The following is a 16,250-nucleotide window of genomic DNA, read 5'->3' as shown; positions in this document are numbered from 1 at the left end:
CAATAAAGGTTGCTAATGGAGACAGGATTTTCTTCCATCACTCCTCAAGGCTGCTCAGACATGGTTATATTAAGTTGCATGTCTGGGGCTTTCTTGGTTTCAATTCATAGAATATGCTATTGCAGGAGCAAAATGATAATCCTACAGTCTTCAGACCTACTGAATGCAATGCTGTTTCTCTGTGAAACCAACCGGTTTGTGTCCTCTGATGTTGGATTTTGAGGACAAATGGCTCTGTCAGGACATACAGCATTGTAAAGTAGGCAGTGTGTCCCTGCAAATTCTCCCTCTGACTCATTGAAGTCATTGATGACAAACTCCTTCAGTGGCTCCTTCTGTCTCCAGGCCCTTGGCATAGCTATATGAGCCTAGGACATATTGATGATTTATGGAAATATTGATGCAGTGGCTCATGATTCCCATTCAGCAGGATATCTGTGAGCAGGATGAATGCATGTGTTTGTGAATGTGTGATCTATGCATTGTGTGGTGACTACAGCTCACAGCAGGTAATTCACTCTTATGCAACAAAACAGAAGACTAATGGAAGGTACAGTACTGTTTCGGTTTTATTTTACAACTTCAACCATTATATCTTCCTCAAAGCAGCTTGAAAAAGCTGCAAATATCAACAGAGCAGAGAGCTAAGAATAAATTCAAGTACTAAGAGCCGAAAGGACCCATAATAATGCTACAAAACCAATTACAGTGCTGATAATGTGGAATTGAGTAGCCTAAAGTATGGACTAATCATTTTAGACCATAAAATGTTACCTCCTGGTGTTCTGATCTGATTGGTTACACTGTGTTCAGCTGCAAAGCCTGTAGATTTAATTTATTGTGTATATAGTATATATAGATTTAATTTATTGTATAGGTTTTATATTTCATTTCAAAACAACTCATGAAACTGCTTAAACATTTTAGTTTGGAGCCACTGTAAAAGAAAACAGCCTACATTAAAAAGAAAAAAAAGTGATCTGTCGACTACCCAATTAAATATATTTACAGGCTTATGTGTGACATGCTTTCTGTAATGCAAGGTGTTTCACGTCTTGATACATAAAACCAGCTGCTCTCCACCAAATCAGTTCGCTAATTCGAGAATTATTGGCTCGACTTGAAAGCAAAATTAACGGTAATTATGAGAAGATGTGTTAATTCTATGGAGCTTTGTTCCTTTAATTTCGTTTTTTCCTTGTGATCACCTGTGAGGGGCGGGACATGCGCGTTGGATGGCTGGAGGAGGGAGGCGCACAACTCCAGATCTACTCTGCTCTCGGGATGCGCGTTGTCGCCACAGAGACCCTCGAGTGAAATGTAGAAATAAAACGCCATGGATCCAAAACAACCGTGGATTCTAACGCTGTCGCCTTATTCCGGTCATTAAGAGCCGAATCGCTGCTTAATTAGCTGGAGGGAGGAGGATTACAAGCAAAGGGGGTCGATCATGGGGAACGAAGCGAGCCTGGAAGGCGGCGAAGGGGAGCTCGCTGGTTTACCAGCGGGACTCGCACCTGACGGGAAGGGTGGCTTCATCCAGATGCCCGCAGGGGTGGAGGCAGACCTCAGTAATCTGTCTGAGGAGGAAAGAAAGGAACTTGTGGCCACTATGGCCAAAGCGCAGTCCAGGCAAGTTCAAGTGTCTATAAATGTATGCCATGATGATGATGATGTCCATCCTTCCAGTGCAGGAGCGCTTATGTTGAACGCGTCTATGATATGCTTGTGTTTTGATTATCGGGGCACTGCAGGTTGGCAGATCACGACAGCAGCAACGATGCAAAACATGATCACACCCATTTACGCTCTTGCTGCATGTTTACGTCCGTTTTATAGCGTTATATTTAATCCAGACCAATTTTCAGCCATGCATGTGATTACAAATCAGAACCTCCTTAGTGCACTTTTGTTTTATAGCTATACATACAGGCAAAATTACAGCTGATTTGCACGAAACGTATTTAAATTAATTAGTGTCATGATCGTTAATATGGTGGGTCACTGTATGTGCACAGTTAATGTGCATAGCGTTCTAATGAATGTAGTTTTTCTTAAACGCCTTATTAAGTCCATGCAAAACACCGGGGTTGTAGATTGAATTAAAAAATAAGCATTTCCTTGAAAATATGAATCTATACTAACAAATAACAGTCCTCTGTGTATCCAGATATCCTCTTGGTATCCAGATATCCTTTGCGTTCTCCATGCACACTCCATCTTTCTTCTATGGGCTGTGTAGGTGATGTCATGAACTGCTTTGGAAAACACTGCCTGAAAATAACACAAGTCTATGAAAATTCGATCACTTGAAAGCACGCGATCGACATTCCATTTGACACGATCTCATTCGTAAGATATTTGGATTTTGTCTTTAAAGTTGCTTAAACGTAAATGTGTTATTTTTACCCAAACGTAAATGGGGGGAGGGGTATAAATATTAATATGACTAAATATAGCACCGCAAGCACAAATGCCATCATGTTCATTGATCGCTTTCATTATTTTTGGGAAGCGAGCGTGTAGTATTACACCTGAAAACAAGGACCATGCTACAGTTCAAGGATTATTTTATGTTGTTCGCTGTCCGTGGTGCTGAAACGCTCGCAGTGATGCCGAAGTGGAGAGCACCACTCGATCAGAAACAAAACGAATCTTGGACGTGGCGTGATGATCTTTTATGGGTGGCTGAATGACAGAACACTTAAATATATGTAAAATAACGCCCATGAAAACCACCAATAGTTTAGGATGCTGTTCTGAACAGCCATTGAGCTAACAGCAGTGATACACTGACATTAAATTATTGACAATAGGCCAAAGAAAAAATAAATAAATTGAGATGTGCTAATTAGCCTCATATCCAAAACACAGGAAACCCCTATATATTAAAGTACTTATATGTAAGGTAACCATTGGTGTATAATTTAAGATTTTGGCCTTTTTTGTGGCCTTTAATTCTGACACATCCTTAGTTAGCAGTTGTATTTCTTTTCTGTCACATTAAAAAAAAAAAAAACTTTGTTTTGGCTTATTCTGTGTGTTTTATTGCCTCTTAAAATGAATAAAATTAAATGTTATTTACTGACAACAGAAGTAAAATGCATATGTATTGTGGATATGTCCTATTCTTGTTAAGATAATGTTGTAACCAAGTCCATTTTAGATTTACATTTCTCTGCTACATGAATTTGGCTTTTGATTGATTGTTTGAATAATTTGTAATGCCCTTTGAATGTTTTTTTTTTGGGGGGGGGGGGGGGGGGGGGGGGTTCCAGAATAGCAATTAAGAAAATAAAGTACATATCAGTTAATCAGTTTTTTTTTTTTTAATTCAACAATTTTTCAAAATCTGTGGTCACATGAGGCTAATGAATGTGAAGTTCATCTTATGTCAATTTACTCCACAGGCCACCAGAGGCTCAAGTTGGTGGCACCAGAGTCCCAGCAGGTCTGAGTAAAAGTCGGACTGTAGATGCATTTGGAGAGGGACCACCTCCCAAGCCAAAACCTGGACGGAGCCCCTCCTCCCTCAGCCTTCTTGAGTCACGTTTCCGGCAGGAGCCCAAAGACCCAGAACAACCACGAGCCAGCATGTTCTCATCTGGCTTCTTGAGTGGGGCCAACCCCCTGAGTGCAGTCTCTTCTGCTGTCTCCTCTGCCAGCATCCCAAAGTTTAATTTGTTTGGTGATGATGAGGAAGAGGAGCCTGCAAAGCAAAAAGGAAAGCCTCCTGGTCCACAGAGTGCAGCAGGGAAGGGTCCTCCGCAGCAAGGGGGTAAGCAACCTCAACAAGGTCCACCTAAAGGACAGGGGCCTGAAGGTAAGCCTGGAGGTCCTGGTCCCCAACAACAGGGACCCAAACCTAGTGGACCAGGACCACAACAAGGACCCAAACCTGGGGGACAAGGAGCCCAACAGCAGGGACCTAAAGCTGGAGGACCGGGACCTAAACAGCAAGGACCCAAACCTGGAGGATCAGGTCCCCAGCAACAAGGACCTGGTAAACCTGGTCGAGGGGTTGCAGGAAAACCAAGTGGACCTCAACAGCAGGGTAAACCTGGGCCGGGGGCTCAGTTGGAAGGGCCTAGTAAAGCTGGGCCTGCTCAAAGAAAAGCATTGTGTCCTCTTTGTAATTCTACAGAGCTGAATATGCAGGCCAAAGACCAGCCACCTAACTACAACACCTGCACTCAGTGCAAACAGCAGGTGTGCAGCCTGTGCGGCTTCAGTCCACCAGACTCAGCGGTAAGAGACATATCTGTTACCTTCACTACATCAGTCATATAGATCTCGCACTGGTCTGACGTTTTATGTAGATGTTGATAAGACTGGCATATATTGTCGGTTTTTCATAGACAATTTACAAGGCTCTATTTTGAGTCTTTCTTTGAAGACATCAGAAAAAACAGTTCATATTTGGTAATTAAAGCTGTAAAGGGTTTTGTTTTAATAACCCTAATTTGGTTCTGCTTAAAATGCAGCTTGCACTAATTCCTCTTGTCCCTGAGTTGGGAGAACAATATTGACACATGATGGGAAGATTATCAAGGTCACTTACATCACCCAGACAGGAAGTGGAGGAAGTTGTTTTTCACTGTGTTTAGAAACTACATTCATGAGTTATATAGGCAGTGATTATACATACCGTTAGCATTATTCCTGGTCTTTGTTAGAGATAATAACAATATTACTTGCACAGTGATGATTGTACAGTGTTATTTTTTTAAAGGATTAAAATGTGCATTACAATAAATGACTCAACCAAACCAACAATAAAAGTTAATGAAATGTTTTTCATGTAATTAAATCATAAAGTCGTGGCTTTCAGAGCTTACTAATCAATCCAATAAGAATAATGGATTACATATAATAAAGGATAACAGCAAGTTCTCCACAAATTAAAAAAGTTGCATATGGGGTATTTCTGTTGAGTGGCTGGCTATAAATGAAAATATTATGATTGCTATTTTGTGTCTAATGAGCTTGAGATAATGCAAATGCTAATCAATATTCTTACAGAAATGTTTTTTGCTGCATTTGTGCTCATGTGCCGTGTCTTTCTCTCCATGTTTTTACAGGGTAAGGAATGGTTGTGTCTGAATTGTCAAATGCAGCGGGCAGTGGGGGGCATGGAGCCTACTGGACCTTCAATGATGAAACAGCCCTCCAAGCAGGGTTCTGCACCTCCCTCCCCACAAAGGAAAGAGCCACCGACTGGGTCTCCCTCTAAGGGTGAGACAGGGAAGAAGCCCCCAATGCTGACCAAACAACAGAGTATTGCTGATACGGGGAAAGGAAGTACACCTCCATCTACACCAAAATCTGGACCACAACAGGGACCTCAGCCTGCACAACTAGGGGCCAAGCGTGGGCAGCCGCCACCTCTTCAAAAACCTTCACAGAGCCCAAAAGGTAGTCCCCAGCCTTCTCCTGCAAAAACTACTCTGAAACAGGATGGAGGGGGCTTTTTGGGGGGATTTGGTCTGGGTGGATTGACAGAGGTGACAAAACCCTCTGCGGGTGCCCAGGCTACCGAGTCAGTCACAGGGAAACTCTTTAGTGGTTTTGGTGGGTCGTCCAAAGCTCAGGCCAGCTCTGCTGCTCAGACCAGTGAATCAGTCACAGGAAAACTCTTCAGTGGGTTCGGTGGGCTCACAGAGTCGGCTAAACCTATGGCAGCAAGTTCTCAGGCTGCCGAGAGTGTGTCTGGAAAGATGTTTGGATTTGGCTCTTCCATCCTGAGCTCTGCCACCAATCTCATTTCTGGGGAGGAATCAAAGTCTCCCCCAGAATCTCCTCCAGGATCACCCCCTGATTCCCCCGTTGGGTCTAAAGCAGACTCCCTTCCTGGATCCCTCCCTGACTCAGAGTCACCTCCCGATACACCACCTGTTTATTCCAAAGACACAGCATCTCCCAAACCTACAGCTGCTGAAGTAAAATCATTAGCGGACATTCCCCCTCCTAAATCGACAGAAATAGAGGGGCTTCCGACTCAAGTTTCAGGCTCTGAGGCCCAGTCCTGCTGTCCACTCTGTAAAGTGAAGCTGAACTTGGGTTCAGGAGAGTCACCCAACTATAGCGCCTGTACTGAGTGCCAGAAGACTGTGTGCAACCTGTGTGGATTCAACCCCACTCCACATCTTTCAGAGGTAAGAGTTTTGCTTCAGCTTCTTGTTAAAGGTTTTTTTTCTTTAGTTTATTGGTGTATTTCCTATTGAAACAGGAAATTGGGCTCCAAGCCCTCCAAGGGCTTGTTCTGTTTTTAGCTGCCTGTAGCTTTTAGTTTTTCATCATGGTCAGCAACACTAAAAGACTATTTATGCTACTTATGTTTGCTTGTCGTAGGCAGGTGGTATTTATAATTTAGGAGGATAGGCCATTCATATTCTAGAGGGCATTTTATTGGACAAGAATTTGTATATGCTTCTATGAACAAGATGAGTCATCTGTTTCTTTGTTTGTTTTTTTTGGTCCATTTTCAAGTAAGAGAAACTCTTTGTGTATATGTGCTGCTTTTTTGTCAACTTACAAGCAAACTAGAATATAGACCACATCAAAACTAACAGATAACCCATGGTTAGATAACCTCTGGTGATCATTTAAAATGGGTTTGGATGATCTACACTTCAAGCATTTCTCTGGAGAATGGCCTTTTGCTGTTGCTCTTTGAAGTTTTGATTGTTCTTTTGCATTATACATAAAACTCATCATTCCTGTCCCTGTTTACTTAAAAAGACTGACACTTCACTGTGTAATCCAATGCACTTTGAGCCTCTTCGAGAGAATGTGTGTGCACTAAAGACTGAGAGAGTCATAGTCTGATCCCATCTCAGATGACTCACCAACTCTCTTCCTGTTAGAAATTAGCCTTTGGTTTTTAGTGAACAAAGAAGGTAGGAAGGTATGTTTTAAGTTTTTTTGTTGTTGTTGTTATTTATTTATTTATTTTTTGTTATTTTATATAAGCAAAGGAATATTCAAAAGTATAGTTAATCTAAAAATGAAAATTATGTCATAATTTATTCACCCTCATGTTGAATGAATTTTAATTTTTAGGTGAACTGTCTATAATATGATAACTTTAATGTGTTTTAAATGGGTCATATGATGTGATTTCAAGTTTTCTTTTCTCTTTGGAGTGTTACAAGCTGTTCGTGAGTAGATAAGATACCTAAAGTTGAAAAGACTAAAGTCTCAAATTAAAAAAAATATTAGTTATAAAAAAAAGACTTGTTCACGCCCTCCAAAAGCCCTCGTTTAAACACGCCCCCAGAAGTCTGTCAAGATGTGGGAAGATTTGCATAACACCGGCCAAATGTTCACTCAAAAAAAGAAGGCGTAACTTTTATTCTTGCTGTAGTATTGTTGCTGCTGCCATGTTGTGAAGATGCTGTGTATTTCGTTGTGAAAGCTAAACTACTTTAGGCAATGCTTAAAAAGACGGTATAAGTCATAACCCATAATTATATCCCCACTTGTTGCAACAGATGCATAGTTTGTCATGGGTTTTATTGGTTTTGTCTCGCCATGCCGGGAGACGGCATCACAGTATGGCAAGGGGCGTAACATTTCCGTCACATGCTTGAGGCATTCAGCCAGTCACAACACACTGAATATTTGGCCAATCAGAGCTTTGTAAAAAAAACAATGCATTTCAGAAAGGCAAGGCATAGAGGAGAAACAATAATGAACAGTATGAAGAAAATGTTTTTTAAAAAACATCATATGACAGCAACATCTAATGAACCCTTTAATGTTATGCATAAGTTTTGCTGTCATTTTATGTTTCATATTAACATGAGTTGACTAAATGAAGGATCTAGACCTTGAGGACTTTTGTTGATTAATAGGTTCTATAATTAGTTACTATATTCTGTAATTACCTACTAAATTATTATATATAGTAGATAATTACAGTAGCTAATTACAGGGTTCAGTTAGTCATAGAATGCCTGGAAATATCAGGTTTTGAAAAGTTATTTTATAAAAAAAATTGGTAAAGTTACAAAAATGCTTTTTCTCTTTGTGATTTGGTTGTGTAGAGTTACACTTGCATGCAGACCGGTGTGTCAACATCAGTCTGTTCAGTGAGGGTAACTGCCTGTGTGACTCAGAGCAAATAACTGTCTCCGGTGGGACACCGTTGTCTTCCTGAAGCCATACAAAATCTCATAATGTGTGTTATTGTTTTGGATTTTGTCTATTGTATTGTACACCTACATTAACTTGACTATGATCATTTAAATGTCTTCATTTGTAGGGTATATTCAATGATTGTTCTCTGACATACAAACTAGCAATGATTTTCATATGGAAAAAGACACTTACTCTGGTAACCAAATTTGCTGTAAAATGAGGCTAATCAGGTATATTCTGGTGCATTTTGTGGTGGTGAGGGTTTTTTGTAATAATACCAGTTATTTTAAACTGACATGTTTTGACCTGCACACCATCGGCTTTCATGGCTCTCACGTTTAAATCACCCCGTGTTTGATGGTTGGTTTGTATACCTGGTTGCTCATTACCTATGTTATCCCATGAATCTATTTCAGGTTTTCCAAATAGATAAGCCTGAGCATGTGTGTCTGGTTTCACCTCAAATGGTACAGCCAGTGACTTCACTTATTATACTGTCAGGAGTACTCTACCAAGATGGCTGACAACACTGTTCCCCATTTCACTGAGACCAGAACCGAAAGCAGAGACAGTCCTGTCATTTTTAACTGTAGACAGGCCTTATTATAGTAGACGTTAATGCATGAGACTACATGTTTTTGCAGTGTGTTGTTTATTCCTCAGATTGTTCTGATCAAAATGGCTCAAGGCCGTACAAAATTGTGTTATCAGGATCAGTGCTGAAGTGCTTCCATTTGAAGAACATCCTCACTCGAGATTAGATTTAGTCTCTATCTCTCTCTCTCCCACTTCCTGTGAGATTTCAACACTACTTGTGCTGCTGTGACAGTGTGGGGTGAGTGTGCATGTGAGAGTTTGTGTAGCAATCTGTTTGAGCTAACAGGATTTTAAGTGCAACAGCCAAGTTTTTCTAAAGGCCACTTAAGGACCACATTTTTAAATCTCTCAACATGGACAAGGTTTTAATAAGACACTTTGGCTTTCAAAGATTATCTTCATTTCTCGTTATTATTTCTCTTCCTTGTCTCTCCATCATGTTTTTCATTTATGTAAGTGACTGGAATTCCTTGTGGCACTGATCCTGTGCCTCATTTCATCCTCCTCTGTGGATTTATATGACTTGAATTAGAATCTCTCTTATATTTTGTCTATATTCTGTCTCGCTGGTTGTTTTGATGATGGTTGGAAATGTTCCCTAGACATGAAAATCTACAGTATGTATAATATAAAACACAAGGCATTTAAGAATCTGCCCAGCATGCTTTATTTATTGAAACATGCTTGCTCTATTTCAGAGCCACTATCAAAATAATCTTGCTGCGGGCCAGATATTATTTCAGACGGGCCAATTTGCCGCCTGTTGGTGACCACTGCTCTAAATCCTAAACAAGAATCATTTATAGCTGAAATAATACACAATTTTACAGAAAATTTTATGAAACTACTTTTAGAAAATGTTTAATAATTCTTACATTTCTGCATTTAGCAGATGCTTCTATTCAAAGTGACTTACAGTGCATCCAGGCTATACATTTTATTTTTTTATTATTTACCAGTATGTGTGTTCCCTGGGAATTGAACCCACAACCTTTTGCCCTGCTAATGCAATGTTTTACCACTGAGCCAGTCTTCTTTTTTTACATTTTAAAATTCCCAGTTTACTTCCATTGTAAGTCAAAAAAATTTTTCCATGTTTTGAGGCATGTTTCAGAAAATGATTTTTTGTGAAAATCAACAGTATACCACAAATACATCTTTAACTTCACAGTATTTAACATTTCATTTAGGTGCATCTACAGGCTTTAGGTATTCAGATTCTTTAGTTTAAATATTAGAAATGTTCTTAGTGGCCCAAACTTGTAATTTGCAGTTTTGCACTTAGTTGCACATGTCCTGTTAGCTAACAACCAATATAACATTGTGCTTTTATGACTAATGAAAGGCAATATTAGGAAAATCAGGTGTAACACTTTTTCCATGTGCCACAGTGTTGACAGAGAACTGTACCAGAGATTAGATTTCACACTCTTGTTTTTTTTTTTTTTTTTTTTTTTTGGTTGGCCATCTGCCTTAGGCTTTGAGTCACTTGCCAGCCACCTTATGTGTCATCTCTCCCCACAGTGCGCCCCCACCTCAAAGATGACCCATTCATTCCATGCATAGTCACAGTCAGCCCAGTGTAACATGAAATCAAGTGCATATTGTTTGTCTTCTGCCATGTCTCAATTCTCTAAGGTTTTGCCCACACGTTCACACCCACTGTGACCCATCCACCTCCCACTCCACCAGCCTAATAGATTTAGCTGACTCCCCTTCCTCAGTATTTCCAGCCTGGGGTCAGATACACCACTGCATGGCCTCCCTCAGAGCAGAACAGTTTTACATAATCACCCACCTCCCTAAATCTGAGCATCTAGCAGAAAGAACTGCTTCATGGTATTCTGCTGTCTCTCTACAGCTGAAGAGCAGGTGTGATCGCATTCTGTCTTTGACCTGATTTGACTCAGGCTTGACAAAAGAGTACATTTTAACAGAGAATAATATTGTCAATATGCATTTATCCAGTTTACATATTCGTATAATTCTTAAAGTCAACATGAAATCATAACTTTCTAAATACATGTTCCTAGTCTCAATGTGCATGATTCATCGTTGCACATTATTCCAATGAAAAAATATTTATTTAATTCTCTTCATCAAAATGTGATAGCTTGTTCTGCCTCTAAAACATATTTAATTTTCCTAAAATTAAAGAAACGCCATGAACATTTCCACTACCCTGTCATTTTGACCACATTTCAAATTATGGATTGTGTTGAATAGCACTCTGTGGTTGAAAATACATTTTTTACATTTCTGAAATAAAATAGAATACCCCTCTGTCTTGCTAAGGCTAATCATAAAGCAATATTTTTATATAAATACAGTTGTTTAAACAGTATTTTAAAAAATATTTAATATTTTTATACTTTTTTTTTTACAGAATTGCTGGTCGTGGTGAAAATGGCACCAAAATGAGGAACAATGCTTTTGTAAAAAGATAGCTAAGATCGCCAAAATGGTTTGTTTTTTGACTCTTTGATTGTATTATGGTAGTTTTAAGAATGTAATCATATTTTAATATTTAGGACTGAAGGTCTAGAACAAGGGTAAAACAAATGAATCTAGATCTATCTTTATATCTACACAATTCAAAAGTTACAAAAAGATATTATGCAACATGTATTGACAGGATCAGCTGGATAAACAATTTCCTTGCAAATTTTGCAAGTCTGTTTACATTTCTGCCTACAAATGAGAAGTTAAACTCCGTCCTAATTCTTTCTATTACTTCAGCTTGAAGCAACTCAACCTTCCTGTCTGTTCGTGGTGTTCCCATAGCAACAAGTGCCGTCTCCCAATCTGTCTATTTGATCACTTTTTATAATGTGTACAGACGTGTGTGTCTGTGTGCCTTCCATCACCATGGAGATCTGTCCGCCTGTCTGTTTGATTATGATGTTTGCTTTGTTTATCTTTAGCAATCTTCCGATTTCTAGCATGCATTTCTGAAAAACACAGCTCGGTCTCTTAATCTACAAGACAATGTGTCCATGTGAATGTCCGAGCAATGGTCTGTCATGCTGAGGCACCAAATATTTATTCTATCTGGAGTTTCAAATATTCACTGTTTGTTCTTGGTTTAATCATACAGTGTGACTTAAATTTTATGCTTTCACTGTCCCATCTGTCTATATTTTATTCTACATGTCTGTCTGGCTCGCAGTCGAGGCCATGCCTCTGTACTCTCCAGTACATTGAGGCAAAAACAGCCAGAGTGGCAAAAGAGTGGTAGAAGCAGAGCCAAGAACTACTGCAGGACATTATGGGAGTGTTCCTCTTTGTGGTAGCAAGCTTTTATTGCTGTGTATGTGACTGTGTGCACTTTCCTTTGAGCTCTAAAGCCTCTCTTTTAGGCTAGACACATTCCTGCAGTGTCCACCACATGCCATCCTCTCCCTGATGTTTTGAAAGCAGTCATATTTTTAGATGTGAAGTTGTTTTGTGTGTGTATGACTGGGAGACAGCCACTACGCACTCTGTCCATTAAACCAAACTCTCGGTGTACAGAGACAGCAGTCACTGAGAAATACGTGTGTTATGCTGACTCAGAATTTGAATGTGTATAATATCTCTTTAAACTTAAGTTTACTTAAATACTAACAGATATAAAACTCACCTTGTAGACCACAGAGACATTGAGTTATCTGGAGGTTTTGTTTACCTCTATTTATTGTTTTTGTGTGTTTTTAGCATCAGACACTTATTGTAATGAAAACTGGCACATATTAACTGTGGTGTCAGCACCAGGAAATCGGTGAGGTGCCAACACAGTCTTACAGGAAGTATGAACCTCACACAGACGTATTTTAGCTAGCTAATATGGAGAGGAAGAGGGGTGGCGGATGTGAGAGGAGGAGAGACAGAAAGTGCATTGAGAGTGAGAGAGGAGGCGGTGAATTATATTAGAAATTGGAGGAGGAAGTGTGTGGAAAGATTGAGAAAATATGACTTCTTTGACTATTTGTTTTATTTTTTGTGTGTTTATGACAGAAGTAGGAAAACTATTTGACATGAATACTAAATGTGTCCAATTTGAATCTATAAATTAAATAAAAAGGCTTATTCTGTGTATCTAAGTCTAGATAATCTTACAGTATAACTGGAGTATCTATGTTTTGTGTGCTGATATTTAGCATTTTGCTACATTACTAGCATTTAAAATATTTACTTTTAAAACTTTTCACCAAAACGCAGTTATTGTGTCACTACAGTAAAACTGAGGTCAATTTGACATAAAAAAATTAAATGACAAAGATATGGAAAACATCTGTTAGAAGAATAATTTTTTTATTCTTTTACATTTGTAAAGAAATAACAGTAATTAATTTTGATGGAAACTTTAATTGATAGTGTAGGTTTTGTAAGCAAATGCATTTCATTGGCAAAGTAAGTCTGTCATAGTCTTTGGGCTTTTAGTAAATTCTCAGTTTCACACCTTTATTAACAGATTTTGCCCAGTCACATTTTGGCTTTGAGAGTAAGCACATTGGATAAGGTTTCTAATTAAAGCACAATTTTCCTGATTGACAGAGAATGAAACTTAAGGTCAGGTTTATTGTGCAATAGAAGGAAAAGCCTAAATGTGCGTTTGTAAGAAAAACTTTTCGTTACACCTCATGTAATCAAGCAGATAAAATCCCTCTTCAAATGGTAACACAATAAAAATGAGAGTTGGATTTCTCAGGAAGAACAGATGGGATGTTTTTCTTGCTGTGCTTTTTGGAGTTTTCATTTTCACAAATACTGTACAACTGTACTGTACACCCAACGTGGCAAGTTTCCCTATCAAATAAACTAATAAATCTCAGATAGAATTCCTTATTAGCAGCTTTAAACACTTTAAAGAAGTTTGCGCCTCAAAAAAAAAAAAAAAAAAAAACACTTAATGTTGTTCTGTCTGATAACCCTGTCTGCAAACTCAGCAAATATGAAAGGATGAGTGGTGAGAAGACAAGCAATGTTTTCAGCCCAAGCCACAAATAATACAGCTGCCTGGACTCTCGTTATATTGTATCATTTGCAGTCTCTTCACCTCTGAGGCTGCTGGAATTAGTGCCTAGTGCCTCTGTTTGTGAGGCTAGTAAATCTTGAAATACTTGAGTTTGCTAGCCAAATCATGTACATAATGTGTTGGATAAACGTGTTGTGTTGAATTAATATAGGCTGAATAATTAATGTGTTGAATAAAATGACTCAATTTATGCTTCTTTTTTTAAATAAGGTCTGTGACCTGTGAGTCAAATAAATTGGTTTCATCAAGTTCCAAGTCTACATTGCCTCTATCTGATCTGATCATTTGTAATCTGGCACATGCTTTGTTGCTGATGATTTACATGAAAAGTAGTAAAGCGCAACTTTCATTTTCAAGTCCATGATTCAAGCTGCATTAGAAGTGAGAGCAGACATCTGTTTTTGCTCATCATTGTAATGACTGGCAATAATGATTCAGCGAACATTACTTAGACCTGCCTGTTTGAAAGTCTTTACATTTTTAGACTTGTGATTGTTGTTCATTGCTTTCTTAGATGTGATCATATTTCCTTCTCTTCTGATGTACCTTTCAGCATGTTGAAATCAACGTACCTTTCATAAGGTTACAATCACATCACTCTTTCCTCTTATAGGGTTTCATTGTCCTTTTGAACTCCTTGGACACATACAGTATTGGGTCTTGCCATACAATTTGTGTGCGGTTTGAAATATCCATTTGTGTCTCTGTCCTCGCATGGCACAAGGATCCTAGACGTCTAGATTTAGGCTAATCCCTGCAGCCAAGCCATTGGAGAACCAAAATGTAGCAAAGCATGCCTCAGCACTGAAGCCTAACATAGATCGGTCAGATTTTGCATCAGCCAGTGGGACATGATTCCTCATGAGAGGACTGTGCTATCTACATCCCCCATTAACATGTAATATTAATCTCAGACATTACCATTTGTGGTGCATCCAGTGTCATGGAGTGCTCTGCTCGATGCCACAAGGTTCAGTACATTTCAGGTGTCGCTCTTTTTGTAGCTTTCAGCAGATCCCGTGTTTATCTTTAGAAAATACATCTTTGAAATATGTTTAAATAAATTCCAGTGGATTGGAATATCAGTGAAACATCCATTATTAGTTTTAATTGAGCAGTGTTAGTTTTAATTGAGCAGTGTTCAAATCTCAATCACAGCTTGGGGGGGGGGGGGGGGGGGGGGGGGTTCCTATGTGGTCTCTAAAGTAAATTGTGCTGAAAGGATGCTAATTTCTGTGAACAACTATAGACCACATTTCCATTATTGGATTTTCCAGTGTGTTTGCTAGCAGATTTAATTGGCTCTAAATAAATCATTTTGTGTAGCATACCTTTCTAAGTTTAAGGAATACCATATATCCATATTACGTCCTTCGGATGAGACGTTAAACCGAGGTCCTGACTCTCCGTGGTCATTAAAAATCCCAGGATGTCTTTTGAAAAAGAGTAGAGGTGTGACCTCGGCATCCTGGCTAAATTCACCCATTGGCCTCCGACCATCATGGCCTCCTAACAATCCCCATATCTACTTATTGGCTTCATCACTCTGTCTCCTCTCCATCAGTAAGCTGGTGTGTGGTGGGTGTTCTGGCGCACTATGGCTACCGTCACATCATCCAGGTGGATGCTACACACTGGTGGTGAATGAGGAGATACCCCCTGACTATGTAAACGCTTTGAGTGTCTAGAAAAGTGCTATATAAATGTAATGTCTTATTATTTATTATATCCACACAGCACTGCCTAAAACAGCTTAATCTTTTAGATTGTTTTACTTCACTGTTAGCCTAAAAATAAAGACCGATACACCCACCTCCACAGATGTATATGCTTTCACTCCATATATTAACTAGCATCTGTAAACTGTTGATGTTCAGTTTTTGCTAAACAGGTTTTTCTGATTTTGAAGAGATATATGTTCATCCATTTACTAATAATAATAAATGAACCATCTCTTTAGTTACATACAGTTTTACAATTAAAATCACTCCAGAAATAGAGTGAGTTATCCTTTGCTGTAGTATCAGAGGTTTATTAGTTAAATGGGTTGTGCAACATGGAAAAATCACTGTGTCAGAGGCTGAAATGTATTAGAGCTCCTCAGCTTTCAATACTTCCTCTCAAATCTGCTATTATTCATTTTTTTACAGAAAGAATGGCTCTGCCTAAACTGCCAGACCCAAAGGGCTCTGTCTGGGCAACTTGGGGATATGCCACCTCCACCTTCTCCATCCAAGTTACCAGCCAAACATGAACCCACCACTCTATCCTCCCCAGTCCATGCCGCATCCTCCACCCCTTCCTCTCCTGCACCTACTGCCACTGATACCCCTGCCAAAGGGCTAATACGGATGCCCAGCATAACTCAGGCCCCATCTGACAAGTCTGAGCCAGTCTCAGCCAAAGTTGATGCTAAAGATGTCAAAAATACAGATGCAGAACAAGGGGTTACAACAGAGCCAGTACCGAAGAATACACAGGTAGTACCAAAAGA

At 39.2% G+C, this 16,250-nt stretch overlaps 1 protein-coding gene across 1 annotated transcript in view; it reads left to right on the top strand.

The window, feature by feature from the left end:
- Positions 1-1,245: 1,245 nt before the first annotated feature.
- Positions 1,246-16,250, top strand: part of LOC113079079 (protein piccolo-like) — a 44,949-nt gene continuing 29,944 nt past the window's right edge. Inside the window, exons 1-4 of the mRNA XM_026251273.1 lie at positions 1,246-1,632; positions 3,411-4,248; positions 5,082-6,155; positions 15,907-16,236. Coding sequence (XP_026107058.1) covers positions 1,451-1,632; positions 3,411-4,248; positions 5,082-6,155; positions 15,907-16,236 — 2,424 coding nt within the window. The 5' untranslated portion in view covers positions 1,246-1,450. The remainder of the gene's footprint in view (positions 1,633-3,410; positions 4,249-5,081; positions 6,156-15,906; positions 16,237-16,250) is intronic.

The sequence above is a fragment of the Carassius auratus genome, unplaced genomic scaffold, assembly GCF_003368295.1.
Source record: "Carassius auratus strain Wakin unplaced genomic scaffold, ASM336829v1 scaf_tig00027159, whole genome shotgun sequence".
NCBI classification, from domain to species: domain Eukaryota; kingdom Metazoa; phylum Chordata; class Actinopteri; order Cypriniformes; family Cyprinidae; genus Carassius; species Carassius auratus.
Note: the sequence above shows the minus strand (reverse complement) of the source record. Positions and strands in the feature narration are given on the sequence as shown.